At 44.3% G+C, this 23,132-nt stretch overlaps 1 protein-coding gene and 1 non-coding gene across 9 annotated transcripts in view; one reads left to right on the top strand and one right to left on the bottom strand.

Moving 5' to 3' along the window:
• The window catches only part of Arhgap21 (Rho GTPase activating protein 21), a 128,467-nt gene extending 112,780 nt beyond the window's left edge, over positions 1-15,687 (bottom strand). For 5 of the 8 annotated variants that reach the window (XM_076572563.1, XM_076572567.1, XM_076572569.1 and 2 more), the window contains exons 1-2: positions 14,577-14,712; positions 13,299-13,748 (exon numbers count right to left, since the gene is read on the bottom strand). In XM_076572563.1, coding sequence (XP_076428678.1) covers positions 13,299-13,379 — 81 coding nt within the window. In that variant the 5' untranslated portion in view covers positions 13,380-13,748; positions 14,577-14,712. Of the gene's footprint in view, positions 1-13,298; positions 13,749-14,576; positions 14,721-15,611 lie in introns of those variants that run through there. The other 3 variants (XM_076572570.1, XM_076572577.1, XM_076572578.1) reach the window with 2 other exon arrangements.
• On the top strand, positions 323-441 carry LOC121829955 (5S ribosomal RNA). Its single transcript, XR_006072994.1, has one exon. It is a non-coding gene; the product is annotated as a 5S ribosomal RNA (ribosomal RNA).
• Positions 15,688-23,132: the final 7,445 nt, after the last annotated feature.

Genomic DNA, 23,132 nt, shown 5'->3' with positions numbered 1-23,132 from the left:
GTCTGAGGACCTGCATCTCCCCTGGTGACTGATGCTAGGATCACCTCCCAGGAAGACCCATACCACTAACCTATGGGAATGAAGCTTCAGTTAGACACTGGGATCTTAACTGAATAACTAATTTCAATTTAATATGTGGAGTGGGTCACATAGCCATTTCCTGACCAAAAATATCCCACAGATTTCCAGCCTTTACCAATAAGGGTGTTTTGTTTTGTTTACACCATGCCAACTTTCTTTTACTTTGGTAAGCTTAAACAGATCCATTTAAAAGATACTCAAATTAATTAAAAGTGTTTCTATTTAAAAAAAAAAAAAATAGGTCTATGGCCATACCACCCTGAACGTGCCCGATCTCATCTGCTCTCAGAAGCTAAGCAGGGTCGGGCCTGGTTAGTAATTGGATGGGAGACCGCCTGGGAATACCGGGTGCTGTAGGCTTAGAAAAATTAATAAAAATTAAAGAAAAAAAAAAAGAAAGAAAGTCTACCACACAGCTTCTTTGCATCCCTAAGTTTGCAACTGTTACTAGCTGGTTCTAGTAGGCATTTGGGGTGCATCCCTTATAGTTTTCAATGTGTATAGACGTATTCTATCTGAGAAGTGATTTATTCCTCTCTTCTTCCTTCCTTCTAGTTCCTCTGTTGACTTACACACTAGGTAGGTCTACAGTGCTACCCTGAATGTAAACACTCATGACTACAAAGTATGACAGCTGTTTTTCTTATAGATAGATGCTCTTCATCAAATTCAACAAGTTTCATTATAGTGCCAGCTTTCTGACTTACATTGTCAAAATACTTTGCATCTACTGAGATGATCATATGAACTCTCTCGTTTTGTTACTAATTCATTTTTGACAAACTTTCATTTCTAGAATAACTCAAACTGACTTGTGGCATGTTACCCTTTTCACAGTATATTGCCCTTTTTACTTCATTCCTAGATCTGATTTGCTAATATTCTTAAATTCATTTAAACATGACAGTTGTTAATACAAACTCCTTTTCTTACATTTGTATCTGGAAGGCCTACAATGGCCTCACAAAATGGAGATCAGAAAAGTTCTCTCTACCTGTTTTTTGAGTTTGTAAAAAATTGGTTTATAGGATCTTTTCTTTCTTAAATATGACGTTTAATATATAAGATATATATAGGTATATAGATATATACCTTAAATATACCAATGTACCAAATGGATTTAGAACCTTTTATTTGCAAAGGCTTATGATTTCACATGCAATTGCTCCAACACATGGCACTGTGAAGATTCCTTAATTTCTCCTTGTGTCCGTTTCAGTAATTTGTCCTTCTTAAGGAATGTGACCATTTCATTTGCCAAATTCATTGACATAAATTAATTCATGAAATTCTCTTTTTTATTATCTATATAGGCTCTGAACAATGACCTCTATTTTATTCATAAAATTAGTACTCTATCCCTCTTAGTTAATATACAAAATAACTTCAAAGTTCAAATCCTATTAAGAGACTAAGAGTTCTATTTAGTCTACGGTCAATTAAGAGCCAGCTAGGAAAGACATACCATTTTCCTGTCAATGCTTGCCTAACACTTCAGCACAGCATGGGGCATGCACTTTCTAAGCCCTGTTTGGAGGAATCATTGCGCTCTCCAAATGGGCACACATATTATAGGCCATTAAATAACTGTCTACCTTCTTCTCAAAATATTGGTTAATCTAAACATATCATTCGAATAATCTGCTTAAAAGTCAAAATTAGAAATGATGATTACAGAGGCCAAAGACTGTCAAGAGTGACAACGGCAATCAAAGGCCAAACAGAGACAAATGATTCTTAGGTTCTCCCTGAGCTGGGGAGAATCTGTATTCTACATGCCTAGAGCAGACACATTTCTGGTAGCCACCAACTATGGGTCTGTTAATATCATCACCTAGAGACAGTTTGAGTCATATATCCTAAGGAAGACTCTCACGGAGCTTATAACCTAATTGTGCCTATCAGTCTTGGTCTTAATCACCTGACCTCCTGGCTAAGGCATCACTGGGACTCTAGGCAGCAAAGACCTGTGAGAGTCACAAATGGTAGCAGCTAAAACAGTCACAATTCTGAACTACTTGGGCATCTAAGAACCACAACCTTGTATGAGGCTACCCCTGAGTGCCTTTTTTAAAACAGCTTCCTTTAAAAGTCAACCAGAGCCGGGCGGTGGTGGCGCACGCCTTTAATCCCAGCACTCGGGAGGCAGAGGCAGGCGGATCTCCGTGAGTTCGAGGCCAGCCTGGTCTCCAAAGCGAGTTCCAGGAAAGGCGCAAAGCTACACAGAGAAACCCTGTCTCTAAAAACCAAAAAAAAAAAAAAAAAGTCAACCAGAAAAGCTAGGGTTTTCTATTAATTCTCAGTGGTAAGAGAAATTTGTTCACTACTTCCATCCATCCATCAATATATTCATACCTGCTTTTTATTGTCTCTTGGCAAACAGAGCTGCTGAAAGACTGAGTCTAAGCTAAACTTTGCCTCTGAGAAGAGCTGCACCCTCCTAGATGCAATCACAGTCAAAGACATCAATTTCTCAAAAGCTCTTAATCCTTAAACATGCTCTCCACTGCTCTCCTTTGAGATGCCTATCAACCCTGATTACATTTTCTCCATTTGGGAACGGGTCTCACTCTGCCAGAGCCTCTTTGTCAGTGGTTGTGCGCCTTCTCCTTCACATTCGCTGTCTTCAAGAAACCCCACTTCTTTTTCAGAACTGCAACTGGACACTGCAATTAGTTTGCATTGTGTTTGCATCATATTATCCAATGGCGGCCACTGTGAGTCAGACTGAAAGACCAGACTGACTCAAAGGACAGAATCAGAAGAGCTGCTGGCTGGAGAGAAATGGGGACGGATTTACAGGGGACATTATCTCACTAATGAACACTTCATTATCGAAGATTTATGTTGTAATGATTTCTGTCACTCACAATGTGTACTCACTGTGTACGCAGGGACAGAGCTGTGTGTGCATGTGCATGCATGTGTAATGTGTGCATGTGGGTATGCATATATATTCTTCCACTAAAACTTTTTCTGTTCTTGCTAAAAAACTAGTAAAAACAACTGCTTACAATTTATTTCTAAGTACAGTCTTGTGCAAATGAAACCAAATAAATTACTTTTATTTTTTTTTTTATTTATTTTTTTTTTTTTTTGGTTTTTCGAGACAGGGTTTCTCTGTGTAGCTTTGCGCCTTTCCTGGAGCTCACTTGGTAGCCCAGGCTGGCCTCGAACTCACAGAGATCCGCCTGCCTCTGCCTCCCGAGTGCTGGGATTAAAGGCGTGCGCCACCACCGCCCGGCATAAATTACTTTTATAATAAAGAAAAAAACCTAACAGTTGTAGCTGCACTGAGCCAAGAAGCAGAATTCCACCACTTTAAAATGTTTCATTTAATTAAGGGACAGCAGATATTTTTCAAGAGTACACTAGCTATCACTTACACCTGTTGAATTTTAAAATGCGTTTTGTTTTGCTGCCCTGAGCCCCTGGGTTCAACTTATGCACATGCCTCAGCTTCCAAGCTAGCAAAACTGCATCTAGAGATGTGCACCACCATGCCTGGCTCTCCTGACAGCTTCCTGTGTCTAAGATATCACTTCAGGAGAGCAGCAACACGGACATAATGCTTGACTGCCAAAGAAGGGGCTACAATACGATTTCAATCTTGCAGATAGTTAACTAAGTTTATGGCCGCTTGAATCTTCCTGGAAAGGTCAGTGAATATGATCTAGAGTTATGCTGTTCTCAAACTGGGATGATCATTGATATACCACAAACCCATTCAATAGTTAAAGGTTTGGGTGAATTCCAGGGTTTTCTATTCATTACATTAATGATTATAGACTAGAAATCTGTAGTTCAAAAAGTTACTCAACTGATCACCCCAAGGCACCTGACTGAAAATCCTCCAAGGCAGAAGTGGCCACTAGAACATCTCTAACTGAAGGTTGTCCTACCTCTGTCAAGAAAATACATTTAATTTCTGAAAACTTCTATTAAAATGGGCCTATCTACCTAGGATCACCTAGTTCTACCTTCACAGACACAGAAATGAGGTGAATCATACGTAGTTCTACATTACAGACTTTGAAATTCCCTTTGGCCTATAATGTTTAGGTTTCTTGTCCTCCATATACAATATGGGTATGGTCCATCCATAAAACCTATGGACAAAGACATATGCCTATGATATATTATGAAATGATTTTCTAAAAAATATATAGTGCAAATATGAAATTTTTAAAATTAAAAAAGCAAAAACAAGTTTCTAATCATGTTGCACTCTACTTCGCTACATCAAAGTTGTGGCCCATGCTCCACAGTGGAAGTAACCCTGTAAGAAACTGCTGGCACTGAAGAGAGAATGTTCTAGGAAATGATAGGCCTCTCAGACGTCTCCAGTACCTCAGGGGTTTCTGCCTTTGTTTCCTTCCTGGGTTTCTCTCACTTCAAGGATTAAAGAACAAACTGGAATGTCAAGGAAGAAATCCAGGACAGGAGCTCAGCCCATAACTTCAGCAATGCTCACCAGAACTTGCAAACACACACCTGGAGACAATTCTAGGCTTTTTATTTTCCTGTCTCTATTTTCCTGTTTTCAAACCTGTTGAGAAGCATGAATGAATGGATGAATGAAGTAAAAAGCAATGTCCTAAAAGCTTTTTAATAAAGATCCATTTAAAAATGGGTGCCCCAAGCATTTCCTTCCCTCACCTCACATACCAATCCCTATTACTTCCAGAAGCCAATATTTAGAGGCCAGAAAGCAGGCCTCACAAATCAAGCTCACAGAGATTATCTTCAATACAGAAACCTGATATACCAGGAGATACTGGTATATCCAAACACTTTTCCTGAAGATACTTTTTAAAGTGCCTATAAGTCCAAGATCATACAAGTTCAATGATATCCAGAAGAAACTTCCAAATGTACTAAACCCATCTGATATCAAATAATCAACATGTTATTAAGAATGTAAGTCCTCATAAGCTATGTTAGTAATGAATGCAGAGAAAAGAAGGCCAGGAAGTCAAGACACCGTGTGCTCATTAGGTTGTAAGAAGGACAGAGAATGCCTGGCACGGACCCACAGCTGCACCAGATGTCCATCCAGGGCTGAGATAAGCAACAGGGCAAAAGGCAGTAAGTGACCAAGCCAGAATGCAAACATACCCAACAGCAAACAGAAGGCCGGGGAGCAGCCAGATACGTGAAAGTAAATAAAAGTCCTTAACTTAGCCTTCTTTATAGTAAGGGACGACAGTTTGCTCTGGTCTGTCTAACTATGTTCCCATAAATAGATAAATATTCAGAAATACTGAGTTTAAGTTTTAAACCTTATTCTTTTAATCCTCACTTAAGAGAATGGAATTTTTTATATTAACTAAAAAACAAAACTCTATCGCGTGAAGTGTTTAAAGCTACAGTACAGTATATCCATTTCTCTCTCAGATTTGTAAAAAAATTTACAGTGTGTGTGTGTGTGTGTGTGTGTGTGAGAGAGAGAGAGAGAGAGAGAGAGAGAGAGAGAGAGAGAGAGAGAGAAGGGGGGAGAGAGAGACAGACAGAGACAGAGACAGAGAGTGATGGAGGGGTGCGCATGCCACGGTACACATGTGGAGGTAAGAAAACCACCCTGGAGAATCAGTTTTCTCCTTCCACCATGGGCTACAGGCTTTGGGTTCAGGCTGCCAGGCTCACATGGCAAGTGCCTTTACCCCAGAGCCATCTTTCAAGCCTACTTTCAGACTACTTTAATAGCACAGAATGCTGTCTTCCATTATTTCATTGTGAAATAAACTATTTTGTATAGTACTCAGTTTGATGAAACTATGGTTTGTAGTTTGACTACTTCAAACTGTAAAATTATTTTCATAAAAATAATCCAAAATGGAGCTCTTGTGTCTCCATGGCCAACATGACTGGATTTAGAATCACCATGGAAACACACCCCTGGGTTTGTTCATGAGGATGGTCCCTGAAAACTTAATTGAGGAAGGACTGACTACAGGTGTAACCACTCCATGAGCTGGAGTCCTAGAGAGGCTAAAACTGAGAGACCAGCTGAGCACTGGCAGTCATCAGCCTGAGCTCCTTCCTGTCTGCAGACACAGCGTGGCCAGCACCTTCTCCCTTCTGCACAATGCTGCTCCTCCCACGACGGACTAGATCCTGGTGAACTCTAAGCCAAAATAAACCTGTCCTTCCTGAGGCTACTTCAGGTCAGGTGTTTCATTGCCGAAACTAGAAAAGTAACTTACACACAGTCTTTCTCCTCCAGAGACTATACAGAAGGCTATTTTATAATAGTTCACACATTTAATTCCTTAAGGTCAATTAAAAGCAGATAACTACTGGGACCGTCTTTAACTACAGTAACCTTTCATTTTAGTAATCTAATCACATCAACCAGAAAGAAAAACAAGTGCCTACCATATGGTCCTTCTGTAACAGAAAATAGCTGCATTCAGGAACAGCATCTGTGCATCTATCAACACTAGCGCTGCCCATCCTTAACTCAGCGAGCATACTGTTAATATAACAAGACGACAAAGCTCTCCACAGCGCAAAGAACAAAAGAGAGAGAGCATTACCTTTGTTGTAGATTACCTGACCCATAGCTGCTCAGATTAAAACCACGAAATCAAAGCACAACAGACTTCAAAATGTGTTAAGAGAAATGAATGCTAAGGAATACTAATAATTTATGGGGAAATTTTCTTTGTTGATGGCTCTTCTCTAGTGAAAGATCTTGCTTGACGCACTCAAATCCTGACTCACACAGGATGCCCCAAGTGACAGGCGCTTCTGCTACTGAACTGCTCTCAATCCTGGCAGGCTTCACCCCCACTCCTAATTCTACACAGAGATTCTGGCAGAATGGTATTCTGGCTTTGGATCTATTTATATGGAAGAAGACTTAAAATTAAGTAATGGTGTTGTCTTATACCATAACTAGGTAGAATCAATCCCAGGACTTCCCAGAACAAAGCATGTGCCTCTGAAAGGCTGTTCATGTATTGCTTTGAGTATGGGTTTGCTAGAAATCAGAATTTCACACGACTGGTAACATGTAACAGCAGTTTGGAATTTAAAAGGATAAAAACTTATCATCTCTATACTCTCATCAAAATCAACACCTGTTAAATTTGCATGGTTGTTACATTAAAAACAAAAGTAGACAATAAGTGTCGGCCATATGCTAGAAAATCATTTCACTAAGGAAACAATGTAAATACAGGCATATTACTTTTTTTTTAAGTGCTGGGGTTCGGACCCAGAGCCACATGCATGCCAGGTAAAGCACTCTAGGCCCTGATATATTACCTTCTCGTACACTTTTACCACCCATCACTCTAACTACCCTTCTACTAGTCTGTCACCAAACCCAGTGGTGCAAATTATTTCCTTCATTTGTACTACAAATCGTCCTGGTTACTGTAACTTGGTAACCAACTTCCCCAAGGTAAGAAAGATACAAAGGAAAAAAAAAAAAAAACCATGACTCAACCATCTCAGCAGCAGTCTTGATGGAAATGGAAGGGAACTTAAGGAGTGAGGAGGCCTCCTGAAGGACAAGCACTTCCTACTCCATGGTTCACACACAGTCTTTCCATATAACCTGCCTAAGAACAAGCTCCGCCACACTGTGGGATTTCCCTTGTCTTCAGTCATCTCAGAAATGTCCTAGAACACAAAGAGCACATGAACACATCAGCCACACTCTGCACTCGGAACCTTTATTCTCTATAGGTCTCTAAAAAAAAAAAGTCAAATCATCTAGCTCGGCACGCCCACTGGACACGGGTGACGCGGGGATAAGTAACGCCAGCCAAGGGGCAGTGGGCAGCAGGTGGAGGGCAGGTGTCCACTCACCTGGGCCGGTGGCAGGGCTCCGTCCAGAGAACGGCCTGTCCACACAAATGGGAGACCAGAGCAAGCCAGAGCAAGCTGTGAGGAGAAGGGGAATAGCCCGCAGGGCGGGGACGGCGAATGGGAGGCTGGAGGCAGCAGAAGAGCAAAAATCTGGGAAAGCCAGTAGAAAATGAGAGAAAGAGTAACAGGAAGTGAGGGCAGGAAGGCGAAAGGGGAAAAGCCCTGAAGGTCACTGAAAGAACTCTGTCCTTCAGTTTTTAAGGAAACGAAAGGCCATTAAAGGAATCTGAGTGGAAAAAAAGGACATGATTTGATTTGTAAACGCTCTGCTCTGCTTACTGCAGGGAGAGAAACGCCAGCTTAGCAAGCCGAGACCCCAATCACGCAAATACACATGTCATGTGTGCACTAAAAGAGAGACACCAATCACTCCAGAGCCTGCAGAGAGGAGGCATGTGATGAGCATGCCCAGAAGGAGCAAGTGGAGAAGGTGAGCAGCAGGAGGCTGAGAAGCTCCAGTCTGGCTCTGGAGTTGCCTGCCTACTCTCCGAGAGCAGATGGATTCTGAGTACTCAGGCCAGGAGGCTGTGGGCATCTGAATCCAAGAGAAAAAGGGAGGCCTGACGTGGGGGCAGGTACCTGTCATCCCAGACTGGGGAGGCGGAGGCAAGAAGATGGTACATTCAAGACCACCCTGGCTCTATGGTGAGATCTTGTCTCAAACACAAAAACAACAGAGAAAAGCAGACTTCCTGGCATATGCCTGTATCCCCAAGTTGGGAAGTGGAATCAGGTAGATCACAAATTCAAGGACATCCAGTTTGAGACGACCCTGGGGTCAAAACCATGAAATGTAGGAGGAAATGTAGAGGGTCAAACTGAGTCCTCAGATGTACATAGGTCAGAAAGTTGAAGAAACTTGAAGGACGATGAAGGAAGGAACCGTGAGGTGGAGTAACCGAGATAACCATCAGTGTACTAGAATCTCAGTGACCAGTCAATGAAATGTAAAGCCTGCCAGTGTGTTCATTCATCTATTCAACAAACACTGGGCCTTTATTATGTGTCTGACACTGTGGAAATAAACATGATCTGTGCTCTTATGTCGGCTGCAGTCCAAAGAAGACAGAGATGGCCAGAGCTGTAAGCACTTGTTCCCAATAAAGTACAGTGTGCTTTGGACTAATGCACTAGGGGCAAACTAATCAGTCTTGGAGACTGGGGCAGACTTCCCTAGGACTCATGGAAAAGGAAAGCCTGGAGGTTTAAGTGAAAATCAGATAAAGGCAGCCGTGGGGACGCCAGAGGAGAGTGACTGCAAGGTGAGAGAGACACCTGTGAGGAGGTGAAGGTAAACAGGCCTCGTCTGCCCCACAACCCCGCAAGTTCAATTATAGGAGTACAGAAAGAGCCGAGAAAGGAGAAAGGTGACCCTGACTACTGAAGTCACTTAAGACTAAGCTCTGGAAGAAGACAGAGACCAGCTGGACTACTGGGAAGCTCCTGGAGAAACCTGTTTCTGTGGTTCAGAGAGGAGGTGACCTCAACTCAGGTAGTGGCAGCAGCAATGTGGAGTGGAGACGGGACAGAACTTAGATACCAGACACGAAGCTAGTCAAGACGACCCACCTAGTATTTAACAGAGACAGTCCACAGGCGGTGGCTCGGCCCACTGACAGCAAACAGACAGACCGACAGACAGAAAGGCTGGTGGCAGGGCTAAGACTGTCAAGTCTGCATTGCTTGTGGGGTTTTCGGAACCACTGCCGAGAACTAAACAAAGTGCTTATGTGGGTCTAGGATTAGACAACCACAAAATCTGGGATGGAGTGGTAGACTGAGAATCACTGATATTATCAAGTCCCAGGAAACCATAAAATAAAGCCTGGGAATGAAAACAGAGGATAAGACTAGAAAGAGCCTGGCTCTGGCTTAATCCAGTATGAAACGGGCAGACAGTAAAAGAATCTTATAGAAAAAGGAGGAGGAGGAGGAGGAGGACAGAAAGAGGCTGAGATGGAGCAAGGGAGTCTGGGACAAAAAGAAAATGAGCACTATTATAAAAGACAACCGAAGCAAGACTTCACACAACTTCCTACTCAGAAAAATCACCCTATCGTAGTGTTTACACATTATTCCATTATCAACGAGCAAAGAGTTTTCATCAGCCACAAATACATCACAGTTACAGAATAATCTCAGGCTAAGTTAAAAAAAAAAAGGCAAGACATAGAGTGAACTAATGAACTTAACAATAACAAGTAAGTTTTTAATAATGAAGTTGCTAAAATTTTCATTACTATAGAATACTAGGGGCTTCAGACTAAAAGGTGAAATTAGTGTTTAAAATGAAGGAAAGGGGAAATCAATGCAACTGTTCAGTTCTCCAGTTAACAAAATAGCAAGCTAAACCTTTAATACTAAAACTAAGTAATATGTAAGGGAAATGATCTTATCACAGAATTAAAGGAGTCCATGTAATACAAAATAGCAAGCCCAAATTTTACACACACACACACACACACACACACACACACACACACACACACACACCACAGCTCAGAGTGACTAAAACCATCACTAAAAACCACATCTTTAAAGCCCACCTGGCGGCTCGAGCCTTTCTTCCCACCACTTGGAAGGCTGACAGAGGGTGACTGCTTTGAGTTGGAGGCCAGCCTGGGCTACACAGCAGGGCCCTACAGGACGGGGGTGGGGGAGGGAAGGGAAGGAGAAAGACATTTTAGAGGCACAGAGTAAGTCCATGTAAGATAGTAAGAACACAATTACTACTGTCCTTACTGTGTCCAAAACACTTTCTGAATTATCATAATTCTTTAAGTCATGAGAGCAATTGGTAATCTGCTTTTTCAGTCTTCCAATAGTCTTGAGGAAGGGTGCCTAAATTAATATTATACTTATCAACACAAGGGGATTCTATCATTTAATAGGAACGTGAAATTTCTGTTGTAAGCAAAGCAACTGACCTTATCCATAGAACATGGAATGGGCTACTTAGATAAGGCATGAAAGAAATTCCAACTAAATTACCAATTGGTTTCTTCTGTCTCACAAAGTTATGCATTTTGGTCAACTAGCAAACAGCATTACAACCAAGACATATGTGTTTGTTTCCTGGTTAGTTAAAGATATACATCAATTTACTATTCTAACACATCCAGGAATACAGCTACTGCCTCTCCTTTTTGTTCCTTTTTCTTTTTCATTGAAGAATGACAGTATTACAGAATAGACTATGTCCAGTAAAACTAAAAACAAATGTTGAGTGTGGTGTTCAATGACAAAAACTTATCAAACCAAACTATAGCAACTCCCTTCCCGGTATTCAGAAATATCCACAAGCTGAAAGCAGCACTTGAGAGAACCCCACATCCCAGCTAACTGCAGGCAATAGTCACAGTGCTCCTCACTTCCCACCTGCCAATCTGAAAACGCTTCCTGAAGCACAAAGAATCTAAGACTATTCTTTAGAAAGCCAAAACATATTAATTTAATACCAGATTCAAGTACTCTTTAAATGAGCAAAATACAGACACCATTGTTTCTTCATTCCCAACTAGAAACAATATAGCCACACAAGCAAAAAAAAAAAAAAAATGCCAAGATGAAAACAAATTTCAAAGCTCTTAAATATATATATACATATATCCATACATATGTATATAGAGAGAGATACACACATATATGCATATACATATATATGTGTGTGTATATATGCATACACACATACATACTGCCACTGTCAATAAAAGACAGTATGCAACTAACTGGAAGTACACAATGCTTTATAGACAAGTACAAGGTGTGTCTAAATTCTTGGTTTGAGAGCAACTCTTAAACAATAACAACAACACACACATAGATGGATGTTATCAAATAAACATTAGTGCTAGCAAACACAATGCAAGCAATATGCTAATTAAAGTGTTCACAAGACAATGACAAATAAGGCTTTCGGACTACAGCACATATCATTACGTAACTACAATACCCATTAAGCAATCACCAGGCTGTAGGTAGGTCTTCCAAAAGGCGTCATTATGGTTTACTGGATCAGAGGATTGTGGTGTCAGACTTAATCATGCTTTACCTGCAAGCAGGTGTTTACCGATACCCAAAAGTAGAATACCTATTCTAGATGTAAACCTGAGGCTCCGACCAATAAACTGTGTGGTAACACACAGAATGTCCCCTCTGCACAAACTTTCTATTCCCACACAAAATAAACTGTCTGAAGCACGTTTTCTGCATGCTTTATGGACCAAAATTTAACTGACTAAATGCCCAAATTTACATGCTTAGAACTAGTCGTGTTCCAAAGACCAAGAAGTGAAAATTTACAAAGGAAGCCAAGGAAACAGTGAGGTAGTGAGGGCTCACTGGAGATGTTATGATTGTCATCGCTGACATCTTAATAAAGACACAGGCACCTCAAAGATCAAGTTTAAAGAATAACAACGTTCAGGGCCCTTACCAATCAAATTAGAGAAACTATACAAAACAAAGCACAATAGCTCCAATATAGAAATAAACTCCACATATACCAACTCACATACAAGGAGAATAAAAGGGCAGGAGAAGACAACAGGACATGTGGATGCCATAAATGGATAAATTTTCTACAAATTCTGTTTGTTAGTTAATAAAAAAAAAAAAAAATTAGGAAACCTGGAGTACATTCTTCCCAGCTAACCGTTCTCTGAACTGTAGTGCAAGCCACCTGACACCCAGAGCAGCCTCCAGAACTGTGGAGCAGTCTTAGGGCCCAGAGAACATCAATAAAAGAACAGCAAAGCTGGGAGATTTTTTGGAGGTTAGAATTTCAACACTCCAGGCGCTTTCCAAGACTGAGCCTAAACTGTCGGTGGGAAGGCTTCCTTCGATTCCCACCCAAAGCTGCTCTGGGCACCACTAGCTAGGATCCCCTCCCACCCGAGTAAAAAAACACTGGCTTCCAGGTGCAGCAAAGCACACCATCTGCCCTCTCCACTGGGGATGTAACACACACACGAGTTACATAAAGCCACCCCCGAGCAGCTCGATCTCCAAAACACTGAGAGGAAAAATGGATGCTGCACTGTCTGTTCTCAGGCTTCTTTCTCAGCCTTCAGGAATGGAAGGATGCCCCTGCCCCCAAGGGTAACCCAGATGTATGTGGCCATGTAAGACATGAGAGGCTCGTTCCTGCCAATTAAATCACTAAAGTCCCTAGAAACAAAAGTAGGCCAGGTTTCCCCTCCCTCCTGGTCAACCAGGACGCTGCCACCAAGCCGCTGAACGCCCCCTCGAAGGCCCCTCGTGAGGCCCAGGGGTAAAGGACCCCACTCACTCAGGACGCCCACAGACATTAGCCACCGCCCAGCTGGCTGGCTTACCTCACAGGCAGAGGCGGCCCCACAGGCCTTGAGTTTGTCACCATCTCCCTCAGGCAGACCAGTCCAATGTGTGGCCATCATTTCATTTCACGCTGTAAAGGGACAAATCCTTTGGAGTCCACATTGGAGAGGTGCCGCACGCCACAACACACCAAAAGGGGACCAATTCCACAGCAGGTTCTGGGGCGGCCGGTGCAGGGTAGGGAGGGACTGGTCAAACAACGTGCGAGATAAGAAAGATTCGCAGGAAGCCCCCTTCAAATGCCCTCGTCAACAGACTTCGCCCTCTTCATGTCTCCAGACTTAAAAGTCTAGGGGCGACAGGTTTCCCTGGCGGGCCGGGTGGAGGCCAAGTGCAGCGAGAAGAGGTCTACTTCCAAGCGGTATTACTCCGAGGCCAGAGAAAAATCCTAGTTGGGCTGCTCTGGCGTCAGCTTTCGGAGATCCTTCCTAGAGCAGGGAGAAGTTAATGAAGGACGTGAACTTTCCCCAGGCGCCGATCTTTAGCCTTGCCCACAAGTCCAGACCAAGTTCCCCCTCTCCCACAATCCGAAGGATTACTCAGTCCACGAAGGTGAACCCCGCAAAGGAAAGAAACAATCCTCGCATGCAACACGTTTAAAAAAAAAAAAAAAAAAAAAAAAAAGCCTAAACGTGGGGAAGAGAATGAGCAAGTGAGACCTCAGAACTGCCCTGGGTGGCTGTGTCAAACACGCCCGGCTGCTATGAAGCCTTCAAGAAAAAAAAAAAAAAAAATTCCCGGTTCAAGTGCATTTTAATTGCTGCATTTCCTGGGCAGTGCCGAGGCAGTGTGCGCATTCTGCAGCACCCGGATACCTACTCTTAAGTGAAGTTTTTCTCCGCACCGCACCGGGGTTAGACTCGCAGACGCCCTCCAACTCCCCCAACAAACAAACAAAAAGCCAGCTCCGACCCGGGCGGGCGTGGGCTCGGCGGCGTCTGCGGCGGCCGCCCGGGCCGCGGGTGACTCCGGCCGCCCGTGGCAGCCTGCCCTGCGCCCCGGCCCGCGCCCCCGAGGAGGCGGCTGTTTTCCTTGGCCCGCGGCGGAGCTGGGTGGGGAGGCGTGCGGCCGCGGCTGGGACGCGGCGCCGCTCCCGCTCCAGCTCCCGGGGCATGCTTTGGGAGAGCCGCGCGGCCCCGGCAACTCTCAGCTCGCCGCTGCAGCCCCCCAACCCCCAGCTCCCCCCAACCCCCGACCCCGGCTCGCCCTCCCGGGTGGCCACCTGAAGAAGGCAAAGCGCAAAGCAAACCACCCACCTACCACTATTTCCTCCGCCCCTTCCTGAGGCGGGTCGCCGGCGCGGGCTCCCGGGAAGCGCGGCCCGGGCGCGTGCGGGTAAGCAAGGGCTCCGCTCGGCGGCTCGGCCCGCGGCGGGGCGCGCTAGGCCGCGGCTCGGTTAATATTCATGAGGCGCCGCCCCTCCTCCGCGGCCCGCCGGACCCCGGCGCCCGCCGCCCGCCTTTGTGCCCCGGCCTCGTTCGCTGCGCACACGCGGGCGCGGCCTCCGCGGGCCCGCGCCTCAGCCCCAGGCGCTGAGAAAGACGGCCGGCCACGCAACGGAGGACGCGGGCTAGAGGTCCGCTCCCAGGCACAGCCACGACCTGCCCCGGCCGGCCCCGGGCTCTCGGCGCCGCGGGAGGGCGTGGGGCGGGGAGGCGGCCGCCGGACTCTCCCCCTCGCCTGGCCGGGCCGGCCGGGGCCCCCCGGCTCCCGCGATCGCCGAACGCGAAGAGTGTCCGGGCCAGCGGGCGCGCGAGCTGCTTCCCGGGGGCGGACTGCTCGCGCCTTCCTTCTGGATCCACCTCCTCCCACCCCACCTCCTTCCCCTCCCCTCCCGGGGGACGCTCGGGGGCGAGGAGTTTTCGGTCTGCAGTCACCCGGCCCGGGAAGCCAAGCTGGAGGAGGAAGACGGGCCAGGACAGGGGTGGTGCTCGCCAAGCCCCCCGAAACCTGGACACCCGCGAGCCCTCTCGTCCCCGCACCCCGAAGGCGGCCACACAACCCCGGCCGCTTCCCGAGCGCCGCTTCGGGAGCTGGCGCAGCCCTGCTGCTGCTGTCTGCGGGACCGAGGGTCCCCGACCCGCGGGGACAGGTCTTGGGGGACGGCGGCCCCTTTTCTGCAGCGGGTGGGGTTAGAGGCTACGGGATGTGGGGCTTCCAGATAAGGGAGTGTCCCCGCCCGCCCCACTGCAAGGTAGCTTCCTGCGGTAAGCGGGGACCCGGTGGTGGCGGCTACGTGTCGTTCAGATTTTTTTGGAGTTGCTATCTTTTTTTTTTTTTTCTTTTTTAACCTGCGGAGCGGCAGAGCGATTAGGCGCGGCTAGCGGAACCGAGCGGCGGCTGTGCTATCCCCCACACTCCCGTCCCCGCGGGCCAGCCGCCTGCACCGCGGCCGGGGCTGCACACCCCACTCCCGGGCCTGCGCTCAGACCCCAAAGGCTAGCTCCGCCCTGTTGCGCCTCACAACATCTCCCGCTGCAAACCGCCCAATCCGGAGACGCTGCGAGAGAATGCGAGCCAATCAGAGGCTACCGGCTCAGGCCCTCTGCCCCGCCCCTCCAACCTCCCCTTCCCACCCCCACCCCTTCTCGGGAGGTGGCTCACCGGCTCTGATCCTTAGAGGAGCCTCTAGCTGCGGCTGTGGCGCTTGGCACCTTGTCACCGTCGTCCTCTCCTCCTCTTATGCACACCCCTCCTCCCGATCTCTGTCCTCCTGCTGATACTGTTGAGGGTTATTTTGATCCTCACTTCAGCAGAGGACTGCCAGCTTTTGTGTCTGATCAACTGTCACCACCATCCTGAGAGAACAGAACAAAAACAAGACACTGTGGGACGTGTGTTACCTTTTTCTTCTTGGCTACAATTATCTTCTGAAGACTCCTCCCCGTTCCACACCCACCGCCTAGGGTCCTGTTTCTTTTCCAGGTTTAAAGCACTCTGGAGCTGGTGGAGAACCCGAACCTTAGTTTATAGTTCCTTACAATGAAAGAATTTACAACCAAACCCTCACACTTAGAGGAGAGAAATTAACTAGATCATTTTCAGTAGCCATGAGATAGGCAAGGTCTGACAGGCTCTAACCAAAATAGTTAACCAATAGCCAAGGATGAAAAAGGGAGGGAAGGAAGGAAAGAGAAGGAGAAAAAGAAAATAGAGCCTACTGCTCAGTAATTTGCTCCGTAGCAGCCCACTGTTCTATAGCAGATCTAGTTCCACCCTGCTATTGGATAAATCAACAAAAACTGAATAAAAATATAACATTCGAGCAGTTTGTCTCTAGTGAGCTTAGAGAATAAGAGGAGATGGGCAAAAGTTCACATCCTCTACTTACAGGTGTAGATGTGCAGACGTGGCATAACTGAGTGCCTAACAGCTGAAGATACCCAGAAGTTTTGCAGAAGATCTTTGAAAACATTGGCTTGGGAAAAGGGTTTCCATTTGGTACTAGAGAATAAAAGGTTGGCCGTGAAAGGAAATGACATTCATTGTGGAAATACTGGAAAGGAACATACTCTACAGATGGGATATTTCTGTCAAAGGAAGTAATATATGAGAACCAAGATTATATCCAGGGGCCAGAGAGATGGATGGCTCAGCAGTTAACAGAGTTTGGTTCCTAGCACCCACACCAGCCAGCTCACCTGTAACTCCAGCTAACTCATCTGTAACACGACACCTCTGTCTCCTCACTGCACACACACACACACACACACACACACACACACACACACAATTAAAAATAAAGTGTTTTTAAAATATAATCTATCTTCTTCATTTTTCATGTAACACGCAAAGTCTTGTTTGTACGTAAGTACTAGAGCTAATGAGAAACAATAGCAGCCACCGTCTCCTTCGCTGTCTCCTGGTAGGTACTACTCTAAGAGTTATATGTACATCTTATGAGATTGCTGTGTGATGGAGGCAGGAGTCAAGCCCAGAGAGTCTGGTTCCAGAATCCATTCTTTTATATACAGCTGTAGACTACCTCAAACATCCTTTTCAATGATAATTACCATGTTAGCTAACATTAACTTACTATGTGCTAGTTTTTAGGGTCTGTAAGCACCAATTTAATCCTATTCCTGGGACAGGTATGATCATGGTGTCTCAAAAATGTGAGAATGCTTTTCATAACTTTATAAGTTAGTTACATCATGTGTGGCTTGTATGTATCAGCCACAAGCTGGATGGAGAAGACTGTGTGGCTAGAATCTGGGAAACACGCTTCTGGTCCCTCCACTAGAATCTGTGAGTATAACAGTACTTTTGTTGGGCTGAGAACATCAAGTGAAATCACATCTATAAAGGGACTTTGAAAATATAAAAACATTATGTTGGCTATTAAAATATTAAAGTATGCCAATGGGGGCTCATGCCTTTAATCCCAGCACTTGGGAGGCGGAGGCAGGCAGATCTCTGTGAGTTTGAGGCCAGCCTGGTCTACAGAGCTAGTTCCAGGACAAACAGGGCTATGCAGAGAAACCCTGTCTCAAAATAAATAAATAATTAATTAGAATACCAAATCGTTGTGTATTAACTATTAAACCATTAAGTTACTGTGAAGCAAGACTTCCTCTTGTTTCTCCAATGGAACTTCACTCGTTCACTGACACTTACTAGAAACACATTAGCCAGTTAAGGGTTGGGTCTTTTCCTGTCTGAAGACGTGAGACACAGTAATCTCTGAATAAATGATTCGTCTCCCATTTAGATTCCTTCTGTATAACAAAAGGGCACAGACACCCTTGGCTCATCCAGAAAGTGACAACCAACACCAGTCACTCACCACCACGCCCCAGGCTAATAGAGTACAGGGTACCGGACACAAGCCCATGGAATTCTCAGCTGCCCATCTTGGCGTTTCACTCATTAACACCTCCACCAGAGGGAGGGTCAAGGGAAAGGAAACCCAGCCAAGCTTCAATCATGTGGCTACTTGTTAAAAGCTCTCCTGAGATACTTGGTGAAACAATGTTGGTGTGTGTGTGTGGGGGGGGTGTCATTGTAACTGAGAGGGCACGGGAATGAACTCTGACGGGTTTCATGGATTTCATGGTTGATACCTGGACTCTTGTTTACCCAAGTCTCTTGGATAAGTGATAACCAACAGTAATTCTAGCTTTGTTGACTAGAGAGACCGATCTTTTCCTCCCCACAGCATGCCTAATGTGTGATTTCCTATCCTCTCACTTGAAATTCGAGTTTCAAAAATCACTATATTAACAACTAGAAGGCCAACTCATAAACTATAATTCTTGCAGTTCGAGCAAGACATTTTTTTTTTTAAAGATGGCAACCATATCCTCAAAATATAAATTTTGGCTTTGTGGACGGCATAATAATACTGTTTGGTGACCCATTATCAGGGAAAAATGTCAAAGCCAAAAATAGAGCCACAATGTCCTGGCCTGGTCTGGTCTGAGGTCATTCTGTGACAATCTATGGATGATTTCTACTCTGAATACAGAAGCTGGCAAGTCTGAGAGGCACAAGTGTTTGCCAGAGAATTCCACGAGTGAAATTTGTAATGCAGTATGAAGCACTTGCAAAATTATGTGTCTGAGATACTTGAGCCCAAATGCCATCGGAGGAGCGACTTCCTTTTTAATGAGGAAAACACTGGGTGCTTTATTTCTTACTCATACAGTTTCGAAGGGGATATGATATCTACTAACATTTCTTTGAAAGGACACTTTCCTGGTAAACAGCTACAGAAATCTCACCTCACTCACAAGGCATTTAACTGTTGTAATCAAGAGACAGGAGTGATTCTCCAAGGTAAGGAAATCCTAGGGCCCTTCATCACAACCCTTTCAAACAAATACTGTAAATTATTTGCTAGTTTAATGTTATGCATTTGCTAAATATATTATTTCTTATTCACATTACAGATGATCTAGTTTCTACCATTAATTTCTGAATGTGAAGGTAATAGTCTTTAGTTTCTAATATACAGTGACCAGCAAAGAGTTAAATACTAATTGTGAATAATTTCTTTGCTCTCAGTTTATTTTTCCCCCAATTCTGTAATAAAATACTAGTATTCATTTTGAAGCTTTAATTTAGATTCCCATAATACCTGCCACATCTTTGGCCCACAGATTTTGGTACTCAATTACTCAACAAATAAATAATCAAGGTAGTATTGTTATGATTGTTATTACTTGTAGTTCTAAGGTTCGAACCCATGGCCTCACACACACTAGGCAAGTGTTCCACCACTGAGTCTATATCACTATTATTGATAAATGTTTTTATCTCAGATTCCTTGCTGATCACTAATTATCCAGATCACAGTATGCATATGGTTGGAGAGAATAAATTCAAAGAGGTCTCCATAAAGAGAACAGGAGCCGTGTGCCTCAGGCTCCACACAGGCCAGGTTTTAGCTCTTTACCTAACTCCATCTCTGATGACCGACTCTTTGAGCTCACCACATCATCCCAAACCTAGTATCACTTGCATTTGGGTGGTGTAAAATCTCAGCTCACAGTTTATCCAGAATCACAGACCCAACATTTTCTTCTGAATTCAAATGGTGTTTCAGCAGTCAAATTTGTGTTATTCCAGTGTAGTGCTACAATGAATCAGCATCATTAAAAAGAGTTTATTTCTGCATTTTAAGAATAATAGAACTAAATACATTTAGGCACAGCTTTTATTTTGTCCTAGGAATCGTGACTTTCATTTAGAAATATTCTATTTAAAAAAAAAATATGAGACCAGTTTTTAAAAATGTTTCCACCCACTCACCTAAATCTGAACTGGAACATGCTGTGCAAACACTGTGCACTCTGGGTGGAAACCCACGTTACAGTAGAAGTGAAGTGTGTTTTATCATCTTGGAAGAGAGTGCTACATTCCAGCTGGTTGGTTCTAACTAGGAGACTGCCAGCAGTTGATTTTTTAATATGGTAGGCCCAATCCAGAGTAACCCAAGTTTTTCATCATAGTTAAAAAAGAAAGGAATTAAAAAAAAAAAAAAAAAACAAAGGTCCTAACAGTTCCTTTCATCATCGTGGGCAGAAGTAGGAAAGACATCCTTGCATTAGTGAAACTCTGGTTGTCTTTCCATACTCCTTAGCTCCCTAGATTAGATTCTCTTATTCCTAAAATTGCCTGAATTCCTTATTAATCCAAAAGTCAACTAACTAAAGAGCCTTCTTTGAGATAGGAACACATTACAGAGTAATATGTGGCGATTCATGTGTGAGTTTAAGAAGGATAAATTGAGGCTTGCATAACGTTCCCCCTAAAGATTATTTCAACTACATATAAATATATAATTGGTGTTGTTTTCTTTGCACAAGAGAGACAAGGTCTATTATATAGTGCTAGCTATAGACCAGACTGGCCTCGAACTCACAGAGATCCACCTGCCTCTACCTCCCAATTGCTGTGATTAAAGGCAGCTCAATTATATTTTAATTTCTAAAAGATTCACAAAACAAAAAATTAACATTCAGACTATGCAGAGCTGACTTTATATCATACAAATCCATTGCCTGGCCTTCTTCCAAAAGCTCCTTATTGGCTGAATCCAACAGGAATCCTGAGATGCTCAGAGATATTTCATCTACTCTGAGGTCTGTTTATATACAAATGGAAAAGGCAGAGTGTGAGTCCGAATGGAGAGGCAGACATGCTGGCTTTTAATTGCAGCACTAAGGAAGACTTAGACCATTAAGACTAAGACAAGTCCAAGGCCAACTTGGAGGGCTACTTAGTGAGTTCTACGCATACCTGGGCTACTTTTTTTTTTAATTGATAGAAACATTTTACATTGTCATTGTGGGGATGAAGGTAAAATAAAGGAGCATGCAGTTTTCCTTTCCTGGCTGCCTGAGGATCTACCATCATCAATGGTAACTGGACATCAGTGGTAACAGGTTTGTGATCAATCTCTTCAAAGGAAATGAATGGTCATCAGTTTCTCTCACTCTGAGAAGGTAATGGTTCCTAAGACAAAAAATGCAGGCGGATGATCTAAAATGTACAAGACTACATTCAGTATCGTTTTTTTTGTACTGGTTCAGAACTGAGTTTAGTGGTGGCAAAACAAGTGACATTGACATTGATGATTCCTTGGATTGTGCAAAGAAAACCCAGCCCAAACAGCCTTGCAAACATGCCCTGAATGAGACAAAATGGACCTCAAGAAATCGGCGTGTGGACTGCAAGAGCAGGATCGTGAAGTCAGGACTGCAGCTGGGCGAACAGCAGGAGCAGAAACTCTGCAGGGACTGGATCTGCAGTGATAGGGCCGATTATCAGAAGACTAATAAACTGTAAAAACTTCAAAAACAGAGACTATTCTTCTTACAAGAGAGAAAAGAGTATATTATGGAAGAAAATTAACTCCAGTAACTGAAGAAAAGTAGACAAACATTTTATACCTTAGTGGAAATGACATATTAAAAGTGAATGAAGACAATGTAAAAAGCACTAGGAGAGCTGAGAGAATATATCCACAGGGAAGAAGCATGCCATTGTGGAGGTAAAGAGTGAGTTAGCAATCGGGGTAAGAAATCTTTAGTAGAACGCAGTGTGGTTGACTGAGAGGCTTTTAGTGTGTGGGAGCATTGGTCTGGTTGTTTTCCATATGAAACCCAAAGGAAAAGAAGAGATGTAAAGTGGATAGGCTAGAGATTAAAATCATGCCAGAGGAGCAAGCAAAAAGATTGTGAGTTCAAGACCAGCCTGAGCCAGGCAGTGGTGGCCCAGGCCTGTAATCCCAGCATTCGGGAGGAAGGGACAGGTGGGTCTCTGTGAGTTCGAGGCCAGCCTGGTCTACAGGTCTACAGAGTGAGTTCCAGGACAGCCAGAGCTGTTACATGGAGAAACCCTGTCTGGGGGTGGGAGTCGGGCGAGCAGCCTGAACTACATAGTCAGTTCTGCAGAAAGGGGAAACCAAAGAGAAGGAGAGGGCAGTACTGTGTGACAACACTTCTCCTGGGGAGAATCACACACGTCTACTCACCCTAGATGGGAAAGCCACACCAGACCAAAATACAAATGCCTCCAAAATCCAACTTGGTAAACCCATGAGTTTTATTGAGGTTATTTACAGGAGTGTAGGTGAGGGGTCGCTTACAGGAGCAGAAATGACTCAAAGACAGCTGCATCACCAAGGCCCACCCCAGCATGGTGACAGCTCACAAAAGCTGGGAACCTGGAGCACACTGCACAGCCTGCAGGCAGCTCAACGGATTGGTGAGTGTCCCTTCCCAGTGACTCATTTGGCCTAAACCTCTTCCAGGCAGCTGGTCTGGTCTCAGAGTCTTTTTTGCTGTTTGGCTTGCCTAAAAGTCGTCTTTGCAGCTTTTCTTCACTCCTCTGACAGGGACTCTCCGAGTCTATTGTTTACTCTGGCAGGGAGGGGCGCTAGTGAATCTGGTCAGTTTCAGGGACTTCCTGAAGCTCTTTTGAATAGTTTACCTTCCTGTAAGGTATTTAAGGTACTTTCCTGCACGACAGAATGTTTCAATCTCAGAGGAAACTATTCACAACAGGAGGGAGGAGGGTGAGAAAAATAAATATAAGGAATAAATGATAAAAATATAATTTAGAGAAATAAAGATCTCTGACAAAGAGTGTGCATTAACAAAACTAAAAAGCTTTTCAGAGGTAAAATGGACTTAGAGCTGAGTGTCCCCCAGTATCTGTACTGTCCTCATTTTACTGGGGCAACAAGTTAGGCTTTATTTCCCAGCCTTCCTCCCAAGTGTGACCATCTGATTACATGAAACATGAATGACTGTGGGTCACTCCAGAATTCTACCCTGAAAGGGGTCCCTGACTTCACAGTGTTT

This window comes from Peromyscus maniculatus, chromosome 5 (assembly GCF_049852395.1).
Source record: "Peromyscus maniculatus bairdii isolate BWxNUB_F1_BW_parent chromosome 5, HU_Pman_BW_mat_3.1, whole genome shotgun sequence".
In the NCBI taxonomy this organism is placed as follows: Eukaryota; Metazoa; Chordata; class Mammalia; order Rodentia; family Cricetidae; genus Peromyscus; species Peromyscus maniculatus.
Note: the sequence above shows the minus strand (reverse complement) of the source record. Positions and strands in the feature narration are given on the sequence as shown.